Raw genomic sequence first — 14,559 nt, 5'->3', positions numbered from 1 at the left:
TTTCTCTGAAAAATTTTATCGATCGGTTTAAAATTCCCCCCGTAATGCGTCCTTGCTTTGCTCTGAGCGCTTGTTGTCTCGATCGACACCCTACATTAAAAATAAATTATCGAGACAGGACAGAGACCGCCACGCTTCGTTCAGCAAGAGCCCCGCGGGTAGCCCCGAGTGGGCAGTCAGTGAGAGCCCAGCTCTGGAGGAACCACGAGCGAACCCCAATTATTTGCTCCCCCATCCTACTCCCCTCCCCCAGCAGTCTTGAATGGGCCCCGCCCGGTCGCTCCCCCGCGCAGGGAACGGTCGGTTCTCGGTGGCCACGGCCGCTGCTTTCTGGGCCTCAGTGAGGGGAGAGGGGATTGGAGGGGTACTGGCGGGTTTTCAGGTTTGGCTCCCCACAGACTTAATTCTTTTCGGAACATTTCTTTCTTTTTTTTTTTTCTTCTTCTGGAGGAGAGGGGGTGGAGGAGGGGGGCCGAACAGTGGGGCGTTTTCACGCGGTGCGTTCTGGGCAGCACGCGGGCTCAAGGCCACGACCCGAGTGGCGTGGTCCAGGGATGGGTCCATCTCCCAGAGCCGGGGTCTCGCACCACCGCGTTCTCGTTCTTCTCCGGGATGGGGGGGCGGGTTTCGCAGGGAGCGGGTTGTGCAGCCACGCTGGAGCCACTCGCGTCCGGTGCGCTCCTGACTGCGGCCTGGCCTGGCAGGCCCCTTTGAACCCACCCGCGCGGGAAACTCGGCTGGAGGGAGCCCACGGACCCCAGAGCTTGGCCTCCATGGGAGGACAAAGGCGTCTCAGACTCGGCTTTTAGATGCAAAATTTGAAAACAAAGCAAACCTCGAGAAGCCGAGCGTACCAGTGCTGGCCAAGCCTCTGAAGGAACTGCGGCTCTGGGGGTCACGCCCAGCATCCGGGGGAGGATTTTTGGGGTCCGGGTACTTTAGACCTGTTCTTATCGGCGACTCTCGGCCGCGCGGGGCTCTCTGCCACTTTCTGTTTCCTCCGGTGCAACCCTGTCCGGGGTCCATTGCGGTGTCTTGTCCGGAGATTGGGCGCGTGGAGGCCTCAGAGCCTCGGGACTCGGGGACTGCTGCATCGCAGCTCCGGGCCTCGGCCCTCGCTCGGTGGCCCCGGTGGCTGTCCCTCCTCGTTCCGTACTGAGCCGGCTTTCCCAGGCCCAGGGAGCCAGCAGACCTGGGCGGCGCGGCAGCTCTCCGGCAGGACGGAACACAAAGAAAAGTCCCCTCCAGTCCGGTCAGAAGCGCAGCAGCGGGTACTGGCGACATAATCCAGCCCTTGTTTGCGTAGAAAGTCTAGTGGGCTTGTGAGAAAGGCACAAACGAGCCAGCGATCGGCCCGCAGGGGGTGGAGAGTAAAGCTGCTCCGTGAGCTCAAAGCCCGCGTCCCGAGAATCGCGTGCAGCCCCCACTTTCGCTCCTACTTTGAAATGTCTTACTGGGGGTGGGGGCGCAGAACAAAAGCCCAGCGCACACGACTCCCCGGAGGCCGTCGCGAAGCCTTGTACCGCGCGCGCAGCCTCCGACCCCACTCCGGCCCTCGGCGCCTTTGAAGCGGCAGGTTCCTGACCTCCCTCCCCTTCCTTCTTTCCCTTTGTCCTCCTCAGCGCCCTCCGGGGTTCGAGAGGCGCCGGCCTGGGTAGGGGCGCGCAAGTTCCTCACCGGTCCTGGGCAGCCCCTCCCCTAACCCTGGCGCCGGCAGCGCCTGGGCCTTGCCTGCGCCTCCCGCGCCCTGGCGATCGCTGAGCAGGCCGGCGCGGTGGAGAGGCGAGTTATTTGTTGGACCCGGGGAGAGTGAAACTCCCCAGAGGGAAGAGAGCCTCAAACCCCTTTGTATGCAGTTTGAACACAAAGAGAAGTCTTTGTGTAGTCCCGTTTATTTACAATGCAAAATTCTCCGAATAAATATTAAAAAAAGCTTATCACCTGAGCAAATATGTATTCACTTAATACATTATGTTTTCGGTTATAGATTAAATCAGACACAAAATAGTGTGCAAATAAGACAGTGTAGAACCCAGAGCATAAAATATAGCAATTTAAATGGTATTTACGAAATAGAAAACATCTTAATCGCTTTGTTGTCACGGTGGGATGACTTAAAAAAAGATTTTGATTTTCTGCAAAGTTCACAATTAAGAATACCTCCTTTCTATTGGAGCTGAGACCAAGCATTAAAACAATTCGTATTTCGGAAATAAGGAGAAAGTATTCGAAATGGAGGATGGCAGAGACTTTGGTCGCACGTGCATGGTGGTGTACAGTTTATATCGCGTGCTCGGTTGCTCCTCTCAGAGTTTGAAATTGTCTGCGATTTCACCCTGGAGTAGACATTTCACGACGGGAGGGGTAGAGGAAAAGGGAGAGGAGGGTCATTTTAAGTCGGCCTTGCTAGAGGTGGGGATGGAAGACCGAGGACCAGGGTCTGCTGGGACCCAGACACAGGAGAAAGCTGCGCTGTGTTTGGTCTCTGCTCCCTTCCTGCAGGGTCGATCTGGGTGCCACGCGGAGACCAGCCTTGGTTAGGTGATCCAGGGCAGGCGCTGAATGGAGAAACGTCGTGGCCGATTTGGGAGGCCGAGAGAAAACAATTTCTGACTCTGAGCCCCCTCCCCCAAAGCCCCCAATCCGCAGAGGAAGATCCTGGGCGAATTTGATTGGGGGGCGGGGTGATTGTTCCAGCCTCACTAGGAAGCTCCGGGCTCGGGGACAGCAGGCCAGGCACTGCGGCGTAGCGGCCCAGGTGATGCCGGTGGCGGTCGAGGGGCGCCCGGGGCTCCGGGACGCCAGTCTGGGGTTGTGGCACAATGCTTGAGGGTGGGGGGCCGGTCCCGCTGGGGCTGAGTGGGGGACGACATTCAAAAGAATGGACTGAAAGACGCATGGGGGGATGGGAGAGAGGAGAAAAGGAAGGTTATTTAAAAAAAAAAAAAAAAAACTCTTGAGTTACAATCAATAAAATTACTCGCTTAATTAGCATGGTTATTCGGTTAAGCGGAATGCAGTAAAAGCTGGACCTCAGAAAGACGGGGGTGGGGGGAGCGTGGACCCCGGGCTTTTTCCTCCGAGACACCTTTGGGCAGCGGGGGAGGGGAGAGGGTGTGTGTGAGTGTGTGTGTGCGCGCGCGTGCGAGTGTGCGTGATGGCTTCGCAGATTTGGGTTTTTATCACCCAGCGGAGCCAGCAGCCTCTTCGCAACGGCGCCTTCGCCGCAGGGACTCTCAGGGACCAGAAAGGGAAGCTGCGCGCGGCGCGGTTGGGTTGCTTCTGGCTCTTGCAGGCCAAGCGTGGCTCGGACGGTGCGTGTGTGCTCGCGGACCCGCGTGCAGGGCGGCTCCAGTGACCCGGCGCATAAGCGTGTGCAGTAGGGAGTCCTCGGAGCGCTCCCAGCCCCGCTGTCCGGTCTGGATGCCTCTCCGGTTGGCGCGCGAGGAGGGGGTTGGTAGCGGGAGGGGCGGGGACCCCCGGGCGAGAGGAACCCCCGAGTCACCGAATCTCTTCTGCTTGCCTCTGCAGACCATGGACCTGCACGGCGGCCGCCGGCTCGGAGCGCGGCCGCCCGCCGAGAAGCCCAGTCCGCCGGTGTGTTGACCGGCTCTGCTGTCTGTGCCGCCGGTGACCCCAGACGCCGCCTCCTGCGCGCCGCCCGCGCGCCGCCTGCACTCCGAGCCGCCCCCAGGCCCCGGCCGCGCTGCTTGCTGGAGGCGGCGGCGGGCCGGGGCCGGGGCCCGGTATGGATGGCCGAGACTTCGCGCCGCCGCCGCATCTGCTGTCGGAGCGCGGGAGCCTGGGCCACCGCAGCGCCGCAGCCGCCGCGCGCCTCGCCCCTGCCGGCCCCGCCGCGCAGCCGGCCGCGCATTTCCAGCCCGGAAAGTACTTCCCGTCGCCGCTGCCGATGGCGTCGCACACAGGTCAGTGCCCAGCCCGGGCGGGCAGTTGCGATGCAGAGGCCCCGCCGCAGCTGGCAACTGTGGCGAGTGCAAGGAGCGCCGGCCCCTTCGCTCCTCGGAGCAGTTCTTGGAGCTTTGGTTTCATTTCCCTGCGCAGCGCCGGGCGGGCCGTGCATTCTGCCAGCCCACGGGCTTGCGCCGTTTCCAGCAGCCTTCCCCGACTACCCTGGGTCTTTCAGGGCAGCCCGAGAGCAGGCAGCAAACCGAGCCTTCTACTCCTAGCCACCCTCCCCCCCACCCCTTCCTGCAGAAGTAAATTCTTGCGGAAGCCTCTTTTCTGCATTCTGCATTCACCTCGTTAAGACGTTCTGCGTCTGAGACACCGTGGCGCTTTCTGCGGGGGACAGAACGACCGTGTGGCTGGGGGAGGGGGCCAGAGCGCGCCCGGCCCGCGGATTAGAATGGTGTGCGCCCCGGGAGCGCTAATGGGAACTGCTAGTGTAAGACGAGAAAATCCTGTTTCTATATAAAGCCTTGAAGTGTCAGGGCGAGAATGGGTTTGCAGGGGATGCATGCGCTTTAACAAGTGCCTCTGGTATCCTGCTAACGCCGGACTAAGCGTGGCCTGAGTGCAGACCGCGCATCCCGCACCGCGGAACTCAGAGAGGCGCCTGGCTCGGGATTTCGGTGCAGGCGAGTCCGCGCGCTTTGGCTTCAAGAAGAGAGACCTTGAGCTGTCCTGACTAGCCCCGGCACGTGCCCGCGTTGCAGTCCCCTGTGTTCCCCTCCCGGAGGGTCTGTTGTTGGTTGCGCCTACCCAGTCTCTTGGAGAGAAGCCGCAGCTTGCGGGGTAGTCACTGACCAGCGTGGGTGGAGCTGGGGGAGCCCGAGGAACTGCGCGTGGACCTGCTGGGTCACTCTCGCAGGTCGGCTTGCTTTTGTTTACAGTTTATTCTAAACATCAGGAATATTATTTGCTGCTTTTATTTTTCAGTTTGGCAGTAACAGTTATTATTATTAGCTTGATGAACCATGAATACTAATAAAATTATATCTGCTTTAATGGGATAACAATTAGTGTGTGGATTAAAACGGATGGCAAGAACGGGGCTAGAAGGGAAAAATGTTGGAAGGGAAGGCAGTCAAAAAGAAAAAAAATGCATTTCCTTGAAAAAAAAAAACTTGAAATTGCTTAATTGCTAAAGGGCCTCCAGCTTTTACATCACGAGTTTATTCTGAGTGAGCAGCCCTGGGCTAGAGTGGCCAGCCTCCTGCGGGGTCAGCCGCACAGTGCCCGCTTGCCTTTCCAGCTGGAGCTCGGGGAGGCTGTGCTCTCTGTAGATCGCTTTTTTTTCCCTTTTCTCTCCATTTTCCCCTCTTCTCGATTTATAACTGGAAAGAGAAAGAGAAGTACTTGGCTGAGCAATTGGTGGTTTTAAAATACCTTTCCCCCATATCGTTGTGCTTATTGTCTATTCCCTCCGCTGCCCTGAGATGCTGCCCACTCGTCTCAGGGCCACTGGGGAGCGTAGGGAGGGCTTTGACATGGTGGTGGCTGCCGCAGGGACAAGTGTCCGGCTTCCCTTCCAGTCTCAGCTCCTGGCTGGGCAGGCTGAGTCTGCAGGGTTGAACCGTGGAGAGGAAGCCTCTGCCCTCTTCCCCCAGTGTGCAGTGCAATCCAGGCTGGTAGGTCACAGTGGTGCCCAGGCTGGCTGGGGCTGTGCCCCCCTGGGGCAGCCAGGCCAAGCCCAGTTCCCCATCAGTTCAGGCCATTGCTGCCTCCTGGCCTCACTGGCCGGTCCACAGCCCAGCCAGCTCTTGCTCAGCAGCCATTTCCTTCTTTTCACCCTTATTTCTAGATCTAGGTAATACCCAGTCAGGTGGGAATGTGGGGAAGTGGCCTGGACCTTTGTCTTGCTCATACTAACTTGGACCACGTGGTTCTTGGACTACAGGCCACCGAGAGCTGTGAGAAACTGCACCAGGTCCTAGTCTGTGACCCCACACCCTTCCTGCTTCCTTATACACTGGGGGCCCTAGAGGGCTCCCTCTTTAGTGCTGGAGGGCCCTGTGTCTTGTGCTTCTGAAGGCCCAGTTTCCATCCCCTTGGGGACCAGAGGAACCTATTGTGTTTGGAGATCCTGGACTTGGTTGTGATTCGAAGCCTGGCTGGGCTGTGTGGGGCTGAAAGCCTTTTGCAATTGCTAAGAGCCAGGATAGCCAGGATTTCGTATTCGTTTTTAGAATCTTGCTGCATGTATTTGTAAAACAGGAGTTATCTTGAGATCCCTGTACTTTAGCGTGTGTCTTTGTAGGTCCTCATTTAGAAAGAAAAAGGTGGGGTGAAGTTAAGGAATTTGTCTTTGGATCTTGTGTGTGGATTTTGTGTGTAAATTTCCAAACGGCCACTGTCTTGTACTCTCTCCCTCTCTCTGTGGATGGCCTTGGCCCAAAGGCCAAGGCTGCAGTAGTCCAGCCTGCCCCTCCCTGCCCCAACTGCTGAGCTGAAAGCCAAATTGCTAGGGAAGATTCTTCCCTGTGTCTGCGTAGGACGCAGACATCCAGGCTGCAGCCCCCGGCTCCCCAGAAACAGCTTCCTTGTATGGTGTGCTCCCCCCACCTGCCTGGTCAGGCACAACTGCTCAGAGGAGGCTGAGGTTCCCCCCACTGCCACCCTATTTCATTCCCACCTGGTGCTTTCCTGGTGTCTGCTTGTGGGACCCTAAAGGGGGTGCTGGGTTCCCAGGTTTCTTCCATTGTTTTCCAAAAATGAAAGTGCCAGTAGCTTTATATTCGAGCTGTAGAGTTTATGGTAAAAGTGCTGTTCCCTTAACCTTGTCACTGAGAGGTGCAATTAAAATGTTTGGAACCATTATTTTTAGTGCAGTGTTAGATTTTGTCTTTAATACAGATGGTCCGGAGGCAAAGCTGTGAAATCTAGGGATGGGGGAACACACAAAAAAGGAAAATCAACATGAACTAACCTAGGTTTTCTCCGTCTTACTGCCTGGAGTTTCTTGGGGATCTCTCCTCTCCAGGGGAACGGGTTTAATCAGGAGGCAGCTGGCCCCAGGGGAGAAGCTTGGGAGCTGTGTGCTCGCCTGCCCCTCCCCCCTTCCGGCTGGGTCAGCTCCTGTCCTGTCCTCCTGGAGCCCCCTAAGGCTGGGGCTCCACCAAGGGGCCGGTTCACTTCTTGGTGTGAATCCTCTTTTTGGACTCTTCTCCACCCCTTTTGGCTTTGGGATGTGATTTAACTTGGCCAGTGCAGCCGTGTGTCTTGGCTGCAACTTTGGGCGGGGGGGGGGGGGGGGGGCGTTCAGGCAGGCCCTTTCTGGAATAAGACTGCCAGCCTAGTTCCTGTTAAAGGCACTTTGGATGACCAGTCTCTAAAGTAAAATAATACAATAATCGACCACCCAAACTCCACCTAGCCCCATAGATTAAAAAAATTTTTTTTCTTGTGAAAAAAGACCCCATCGAAGGTGTTCCTCCCATCACATGGGGTTTTCTTTTCTTTCTTTCTTTCTTTTTTTTTTTTGTAAGAAAAATACATTTTCGTAAATACCTCATTAACTCCACTGCACGATAGAGTGTCTCTGCAGCAGTTACCAACATTAAGTAGGTGTGAAAAGAGTTACTTTCCGAGCTTCTACCCATCCTGCTCCATAAGTGACAGAACTAGACATCAAAGCTGCCGCCGTGCCCAACGGAGCCGCGGGGATCCGGGAATCTGGCGGCTGCATAGACTGGGATGGCTGTGGCAGCCGCGCCCGCTCCACCAAAGCTGTTTTTGGAATGTGGGTTTTTTCTCTGTGGGGCCTGTGCTGCCTCCAAGTCTGATCATTCCTATAGGGAAGCGCCGAGTTCTCCATTGGAATATCCATGTCACGTGAGCAATAAGGCAACTTGGTGGCCGAGGCAGGAGTGGCACAGTGCAGATAGCACATCTCCCCCGGAAAACGCCGCACCCCCAAACACTCCCCAGTTATTCTTAGAAATCTCCCTCAACTCCCTGTGAGACAGGGTTCAACAGCCCGAACAGACAGGACAAAAACGCATAGGAGGTTGTTAGAATAACATGGATGAAGCTAAAAATACCCCTCAGAAACACACATAAAAAAGCCAAATCCAACAACAGAACGAGCTAAAAATATTCCAGGCTTTGGCAAAGAGCACAGAGTTAAATAAATTATACAAGAGCCATTCACGGGAGCAAGTTGACTTTCTCTCTTACGGGAACTTGGTTCAAGCTAATAAAAATAATAATTTACTAGCCACTGAGCTTTGCGTGAGTTTAAATTTAATTGGTGGGGCTTCTGGCGTTTGTCACGTCTTGGCGATTAGTGGGCTTGCCCTGGCCTGGGGCAGGGGGAGGGTGTGCTAAGGCCAGGGTCCCAGGCATCAGGGGCAAGGTCTCTGAGGAGCAGAGCCCAGTGCTAATGCAGGAGGCCAGAGGAGGCAGGAGGCTGCTCGGTGTTCTTCCAGGAAGACAGAGAAGGAACAAGCAAAGCTTGGCTATTTTAATTTGATAAATGATTGTACACCTTTAAGAGTGTGTTTTAACAATCAAGATACACTCCAGCAAGTTGATAGGATGTTCGCTGTCAACTTACATATGTCATCAGAGCAGGCTGTGAACATAAATAATGTGGGAGCTTCAGGATGCTCACAGGCTCTCGGAGGGGAGGCAGCAGGTCGTACCCCAACCCCTCAAACTCCCGCCCCGTGTCTGGAGGCCCTAGCGAGAGGAGGAAAGGGATGTGGGGAATGAACACTACTTTCCACTTGTGAGATTCATTTGGGACCCTATTCTCAGAGGAGGTCCCCACCACCACCACCACCAAAATAAAAGGGCCAGGACTTCTTGTTCAGAAAAAAACATGTGGAATTAGACGCAAATTTTAAACGAATCTGTTTCCCTGGCATTTTAAACTTCCACTCTAAAGTTAGTGTCAGGGTGGCAGCCTTGGCTCTCTTTTCTTCCCTAACTACCCCAAGCCCCCATCCTGCTGATCCTCCTAACCCCCCAAGGACTACATTTCCCAGAATGCCTTGGTCTAGCTCCCAACTCTGAGCCTGGGATCCTTCGGGTTTCTACACTGGTAATACCCAAGCACAGATGATAAAGTTCAAGCAGCACCACTGGGAATCACAACTTTCCGCAGCGGAAGGGAGCAATGGTGGTCACCCCAGTGCCTGCTCGCCTGACTTCCTCTGGGGCCCCTGGAGTCCTGATATCTTCCTCTTCACCATAAACATCTGAATATAAATCCCCACAGTGGGATATGCTGCCCTATCCCCTAGATCCTGTGCAGCCGCCTTGATTGTAGAGGTCAAAGTCCCAAGGGTGTTCTTCCCTACCTCCTTACCCCTGCCCCAGCTCAGCCTGTGTTAGCCCATGTCCTCCTTCAGAATCACATCGGAGGGGCCTGGTGGCCCTGCCCAGGGCCTGGCATGGCTGGGAGGTCTCTGCCTAGGGAGTCCTTGAGGAAATGCCTTTCTGCACTATGGACCAGAATGATTCTGGAGGTTTCCCAAGAGAAACCCAGACACAGCTGCCTCAGGCCCTTGGCAGGCAGGCCCCTGGATCTGGGTCCAGAGGTTCTGAAGTCCCTGCCACTGCAGGGGAGGTGGCCTGCCCAGGAGCCTCCAGGTTGGGTGTGTATATCTCCGTAGTCTGCAGACAAGCTGTAACTGGCTTCAGAATTCAAAGCACGTGCCTCTTTGGTAAATTAGGTGACTTGCTCTGTCCCATGTCCAACCCCTTTGCCTTCCAGGGAACGTCTCCCCTGGGGTTCCTGGTCCCCATTAACCTCTGGGACCTCATTCCCCTCCCCAACAGACATGGCGTAACAAGCAAAAAACAGAATCACAAGCACTGTGCAACGCCTAGAAAATCACCTCACAGCCCTGCCGTGCTGGGAAGGAGCAAGGCCTCGAAGGGCCTCCGGCATGGGACAGCACTTCGCTTTGGCTCCGATGCTTTGCCCGCTGACGTTTTTATGGGATAATATACCGTTTAGATCACGCAGGCCTATTTGTCAGTGGGCTGCCCCTGTTTGTCGTAATATATAATATCACTGCCTCCTGTGGCCCTGGGAGCAGCTGCCGCCACGGCGTGGGGTGTGGGCTCAGGGAGGTGTTGGTGGGTGCTGAACGGGGGGGGGGGGGGGGGGAGCCCAGGCCCTGGGTACAAGATCAGCTCTGGGTTCACAGCAGACCTGGTGGAGGGGTGTCTAATGTCCAAGCTTAGAGTCGTCAAGCTGGTGTTTGTAGGTGGCGGCTGCAGCTGTCTCCATGATTAGGTTCCAGAATCCGAGGGCCAGGAAGCATCTCTTTCATTCTGACCTGGGGGAGTGAACAGGTGGGTCGGCTCCTGTCTCCTTTCCTCTGCCCCCATCCCCAACAAAGAGTCTAGTGTCTGGATGGGAAGGCTCTTCAGCTGGCTTCAGCACTGCTCCTTCTGGATTATTGGTAGGCTAACCACTGTGTGCCTGGAACTGGAAAGGCAGGCAAAGCAGCCCACTCCTCCTACCTCGGGGTAGGGACTTGGTTTTCAGGGGAAGGTTTTAGAAATGAGGGAGGGCAATGGTGTGGAAGATGGGTATGCCTCCCCTAAAGGCTTCTAAACAGCTGGCGGCGGGGGGCGGGGGAGGTGGTCTGCAAAGGCAAAGGATAGCATGAGGGGGGATGTGCTTTCTGGGGTGCCCTGCTGCAAAGGGAAGAATCAGCTTTGCTAAGTAAATGAACCAGGTGGCTACCATCCTCATGTAGGAGCTGGGCTGGGCTGCATTTTTTTCCTCACCTGTTGATGCTTTTGTGGTAGAACAGGGGCTTGCTTTCCCTGTCTTCTGCAGAAGGGTTCAGAGGAGGAGCTGTGGACACCCATTCCTAGATCCAGGCTGGGTCCCTCAGGGCCAGCAGGTTGGGAGAGGGGCAGAGCAGGGTGAGGAGGAATGCGTGGCGGGAGGGGGTGAGCTGATGTGAACACTGCGGATACCACGGTGGAAACCTAAAGAGTCTAAACTTGGAGGAAGGACGCTGTGGAGAAGGAGCCACCCTTTAGGGTAGGTGCTCCTTTAGGCCTGGCAAGTGCCTCTTCCTGAAGTAGCTCCCCAGCTGCCTCCACTGCCCTTTGTGGGTGACGCACACCTACACCCACCATGTATACTTGTGTCGGTTCACACCTGCTCACTGTTTTAACACTTGGGGGCAGGTCTCCCAATATGTATGTATTCATACTCACATTTGTGCTGGTCCCCAGTGGCCTTCAGAGAGTCACATTCCAGTGGCCGTGGCAGAGCCAGTCATCTGGTGACAATGTGTCCTCTTCCTCCAGAGCTTCAGTATCACCTGCTCCATCCTTTGATCTCTGCCACCTACTGAGGGAGCAGAGCTCTAGGCACCATGACCCTCTGTGGCACCACCCAAGGCCTCTTCTAAGTGTGAAAGTGCTATGAGCCCCCTCCTACCCTGTGCTGTGGAAGCCTCTGTGGGCTCCCCCTGAACTTGGCCTTGCCCTCACAACTCTTTCTTTTCACAAAGGTGTTCCCATGTTGAGTGAGCCTGTTCCCCTGTGTCAGATTCCTGGTCAGTTCCCCAGCTTGGCACTCTGCCAACCCCATGTTTGAAATGCCACCCAGGCTTAGCTCTGCTGTCCCTCTCTCAGATGATGCCTCTACCCTACCCTACCTCTATGTCTCAGCAAAATCCTTTCCAACAAACCCTGCCCTGCCTCTTGCCCCTCCAGGCCCTGATTTCTCTTCTCTTCCATGTTAGCGCTCATTGTCTCTGCTCTTGGTCCCTGTGCCTGGTCCAGGAAGGGCTCACGCTCAGCCCGTCCTGCCTCTCCCCTCTCTCTGCAGACCCCTCTGTCCCTAGCTGGTGAGCTGACCCCTAGAGTATTGGCCCTCGGGCCCTGCCAGTTCTGTATAGGGGTAGCTGCTCTGACCAGCCAGCATTACTGTGCACTACTGTATCACCCCACGCCATCAGGTCACCTTGTGGGAAACTTGCCTGGAAGTCAATCCCCTTTTTGAGACTTTCTACAACCCTTTGGGTATCCTAAAAATAAACTTTTAATTTTCTTTTTTTTTTTTTTGGTTTTTCGAGACAGGGTTTCTCTGTGTAGCTTTGTGCCTTTCCTAGAACTCACTTGGTAGTCCAGGCTGGCCTCGAACTCACAGAGATCCGCCTGGCTCTGCCTCCCGAGTGCTGGGATTAAAGGCGTGCGCCACCACCGCCCGGCAACTTTTAATTTTCTTTAAAGTAATACTAGAATTAATTAAATTACAATATATCTTAAGCCAACCCTGAAAAAGCCCTTATCATTTCTGAACATAGATAAAGTTAAAAAAAAAAAACTGTACACAGTACCATATTTGTGCGTTATAACACATTGCAGATTTGTGGTAAATAACCGAAACCCAGAATGACCAAATCCAGGGGGCCCTTCAATAGGAGAGAGCAGAGAACACTCCTTCAGATAGAGACTAGGAAAGGCAGGGCCACAGGATGGCAGGGGCCCAAGGACCCTGCCTAGCCAGGGGAGGACACTGGATGGTTTCGCACCTGAATCTGTACTCCTTTCCTCTGCAGAAGCAGGTCTGACCCCTGTGCTGACCACTACAGTGCCCCCCTTTGCCTTCTTGGAGGTTTCCTGTGTGCTCCCTGCTCGCTGTGAACGCGTCTCTTTATATTCATTAGCTCTTGCAGGATAGTTAACAAATAGCATCAAATTATCCTCAAAGTCAGCAGCTTAAACCAGCAAATGTTTATTATTTTGGATTCTGTGGGTCAGGAATCTGGGGCATGGGGTGGATTGAACTGCAGGCACCTCACCAGTTCTTGTCCTGGGGCCATCAGGCGTCCTTAGCCTGGCAACAGCTTTACTCAGCAAATGAGAGGCGAGGGCAAGTGGGATGGAACCCACGGTTTCTGCACACTCCCTTGGAGGAGATGGCCCCTGGTTTTCATGGCATTCTAGTCACAGTCAACCTGAGGTCCCAACCAGTTGTATATGTGTTAGAAGGGGATACAAAAGGATATGTGCCAGAACACTGCAGGCTATCCTGGTACTCAGGGCCATAACAGGCCCCCTGCACCCCTGCCCTCCCTGGTCTCTGGATACTGGCTAGGCAGAGACCTCTTATTAGGGGTTTATTCCTTCAAATTCAAGCCTCATTCTCAGTGGCGTCTTTCTGCCCCTCAGCTTTGTTCCTGTCTGTGTCTAGCTCAGCCCCTAGGTATCTCAAGGCTAACCTCATGCGTCCCTTGCCCCACATCTCTGTCGCAGCTTCTCTTTCAGATCCCTCCATCATTGCTGTAGACTCCATTGTGAGCTGCACCCACTCTGCAGAGCCCCTGGAAATGTGTGAACTTTTCCCAGTCAGAACATTGCTGTCTACCACAGGCCCAGCAGCCTGAGCTCTGAGGGAAGCCTGCTCTCCAGCTGTGCTGCTACCTAGGGGTTCGTGTGGATTTGTATGAGAAAGAGGCCTAGGCTACAGGTCAGGATACTGGGGCTGCTCATGACTTCCATTGCAGGGACCACCCATGCCTGTTGGACTAGGGTGAGGGTAGATGACCCTGGAGCCACATAGGCTCTCAAAAACTAATGAATGAGCTGGGGTAGAATTTCTTTCTCTGTGTGGTACACAGGTCTGTCTCATTCTGTAGCCTGGATAGCAACAGTTTGTGTCCTCGGCTCTGGACTGTTTCCTCCCTTTGCCAGCTGTTGCCCAAGTGGGGTCAGTGTGCCTGGGACCACCTCGGTGCTTCCACAGCTGACCTTGAGCTCATCCAGGCTCCAGGGAAGGCCCTAAGTAGACCGCACCCTACCCTTGGCCCTCACCTCCCTATCGTAGGCAGCTGGCCCTGGGTCTGGTGTTAGAATGTGTCAGTCGGGGCCAAGCTAGTCCTCCAAAGCTGTTGGGGACACCTCCAAGAACTGCATTTTCCTCTGGTCAGCCCCAACACCAGGCCCCAGTCAAGGATCATCGGTGGCCTTCAAACTAAGTAGACAAGGTAAAAATGAGTTGGTGCCTTACTACCCCTGCCCTGAGATCAGGACCTGCCCTGAGAGTGGGGGCTTCAGTGAGGTCATCTCCTTGCGCTCCCACCACGTATGCACCAAGGAGGGAACTCCTCCTGCTGTGACCCCTGACACCATGACTTGTGCCCTGTGGCCAGACTGCTGTGATGAGTGAAGGGTGGGACCTGGCTTCTGGAGATGGATCTTCTCTTTATGAGGTCCATAGAGTCCCCCTTAGGCTGGCCGCCTCAGATAGCTGGCTCCATTCTGAGCGACTCTGTACAGTGGGTATGACTTTTCCTGCCCCAGAAATGCCCTCACTCAGCTCACCAGAATCCTAAGAAGTCACCACATTTCTGCCTTGGGGTTGAAGTCTGCTTTCCACTCATAGTGCCCTTAGAGACTAAAGCCTTGTCTCCTTTCCACGCGGAAGGGATCAGGGACAGACGGTCTGCCACAGCAGCACTGCTCGGAAAGCATCCTGCACCACCGGAGAGCAAGACACCTGAGCAAGAGCCCTTTTCCTGAGGCAGGAAAGATTGAAACAGGGGCACATCCTGAGTCCTGTGGTCCTTAGTCACCATGTGGCCTTGAACTTTCTGATCTCTGTTTCCACATGGA

General features: G+C 55.1%; 2 protein-coding genes across 10 annotated transcripts in view; one reads left to right on the top strand and one right to left on the bottom strand.

Moving 5' to 3' along the window:
- Positions 1 to 3,145, bottom strand: part of LOC128121693 (collagen alpha-1(XXIV) chain-like) — a 46,910-nt gene extending 43,765 nt beyond the window's left edge. For 3 of the 4 annotated variants that reach the window (XM_052756572.1, XM_052756574.1, XM_052756573.1), the window contains exon 1: positions 836 to 3,145. The gene's annotated coding sequence lies outside the window, so the exon portion shown is untranslated. The remainder of the gene's footprint in view (positions 1 to 835) is intronic. The other variant, XM_052756571.1, reaches the window with a different exon arrangement.
- A 552-nt stretch (positions 3,146 to 3,697) lies between these two features.
- Positions 3,698 to 14,559, top strand: part of Bahcc1 (BAH domain and coiled-coil containing 1) — a 57,932-nt gene continuing 47,070 nt past the window's right edge. For 3 of the 6 annotated variants that reach the window (XM_052756566.1, XM_052756569.1, XM_052756565.1), the window contains exon 1: positions 3,699 to 3,926. In XM_052756566.1, coding sequence (XP_052612526.1) covers positions 3,749 to 3,926 — 178 coding nt within the window. In that variant the 5' untranslated portion in view covers positions 3,699 to 3,748. Of the gene's footprint in view, positions 3,927 to 4,217; positions 4,832 to 14,559 lie in introns of those variants that run through there. The other 3 variants (XM_052756567.1, XM_052756568.1, XM_052756570.1) reach the window with 2 other exon arrangements.

Source organism: Peromyscus californicus, unplaced genomic scaffold (assembly GCF_007827085.1).
Source record: "Peromyscus californicus insignis strain IS unplaced genomic scaffold, ASM782708v3 Scaffold_3__1_contigs__length_106647218, whole genome shotgun sequence".
Taxonomy (NCBI): domain Eukaryota; kingdom Metazoa; phylum Chordata; class Mammalia; order Rodentia; family Cricetidae; genus Peromyscus; species Peromyscus californicus.
Note: the sequence above shows the minus strand (reverse complement) of the source record. Positions and strands in the feature narration are given on the sequence as shown.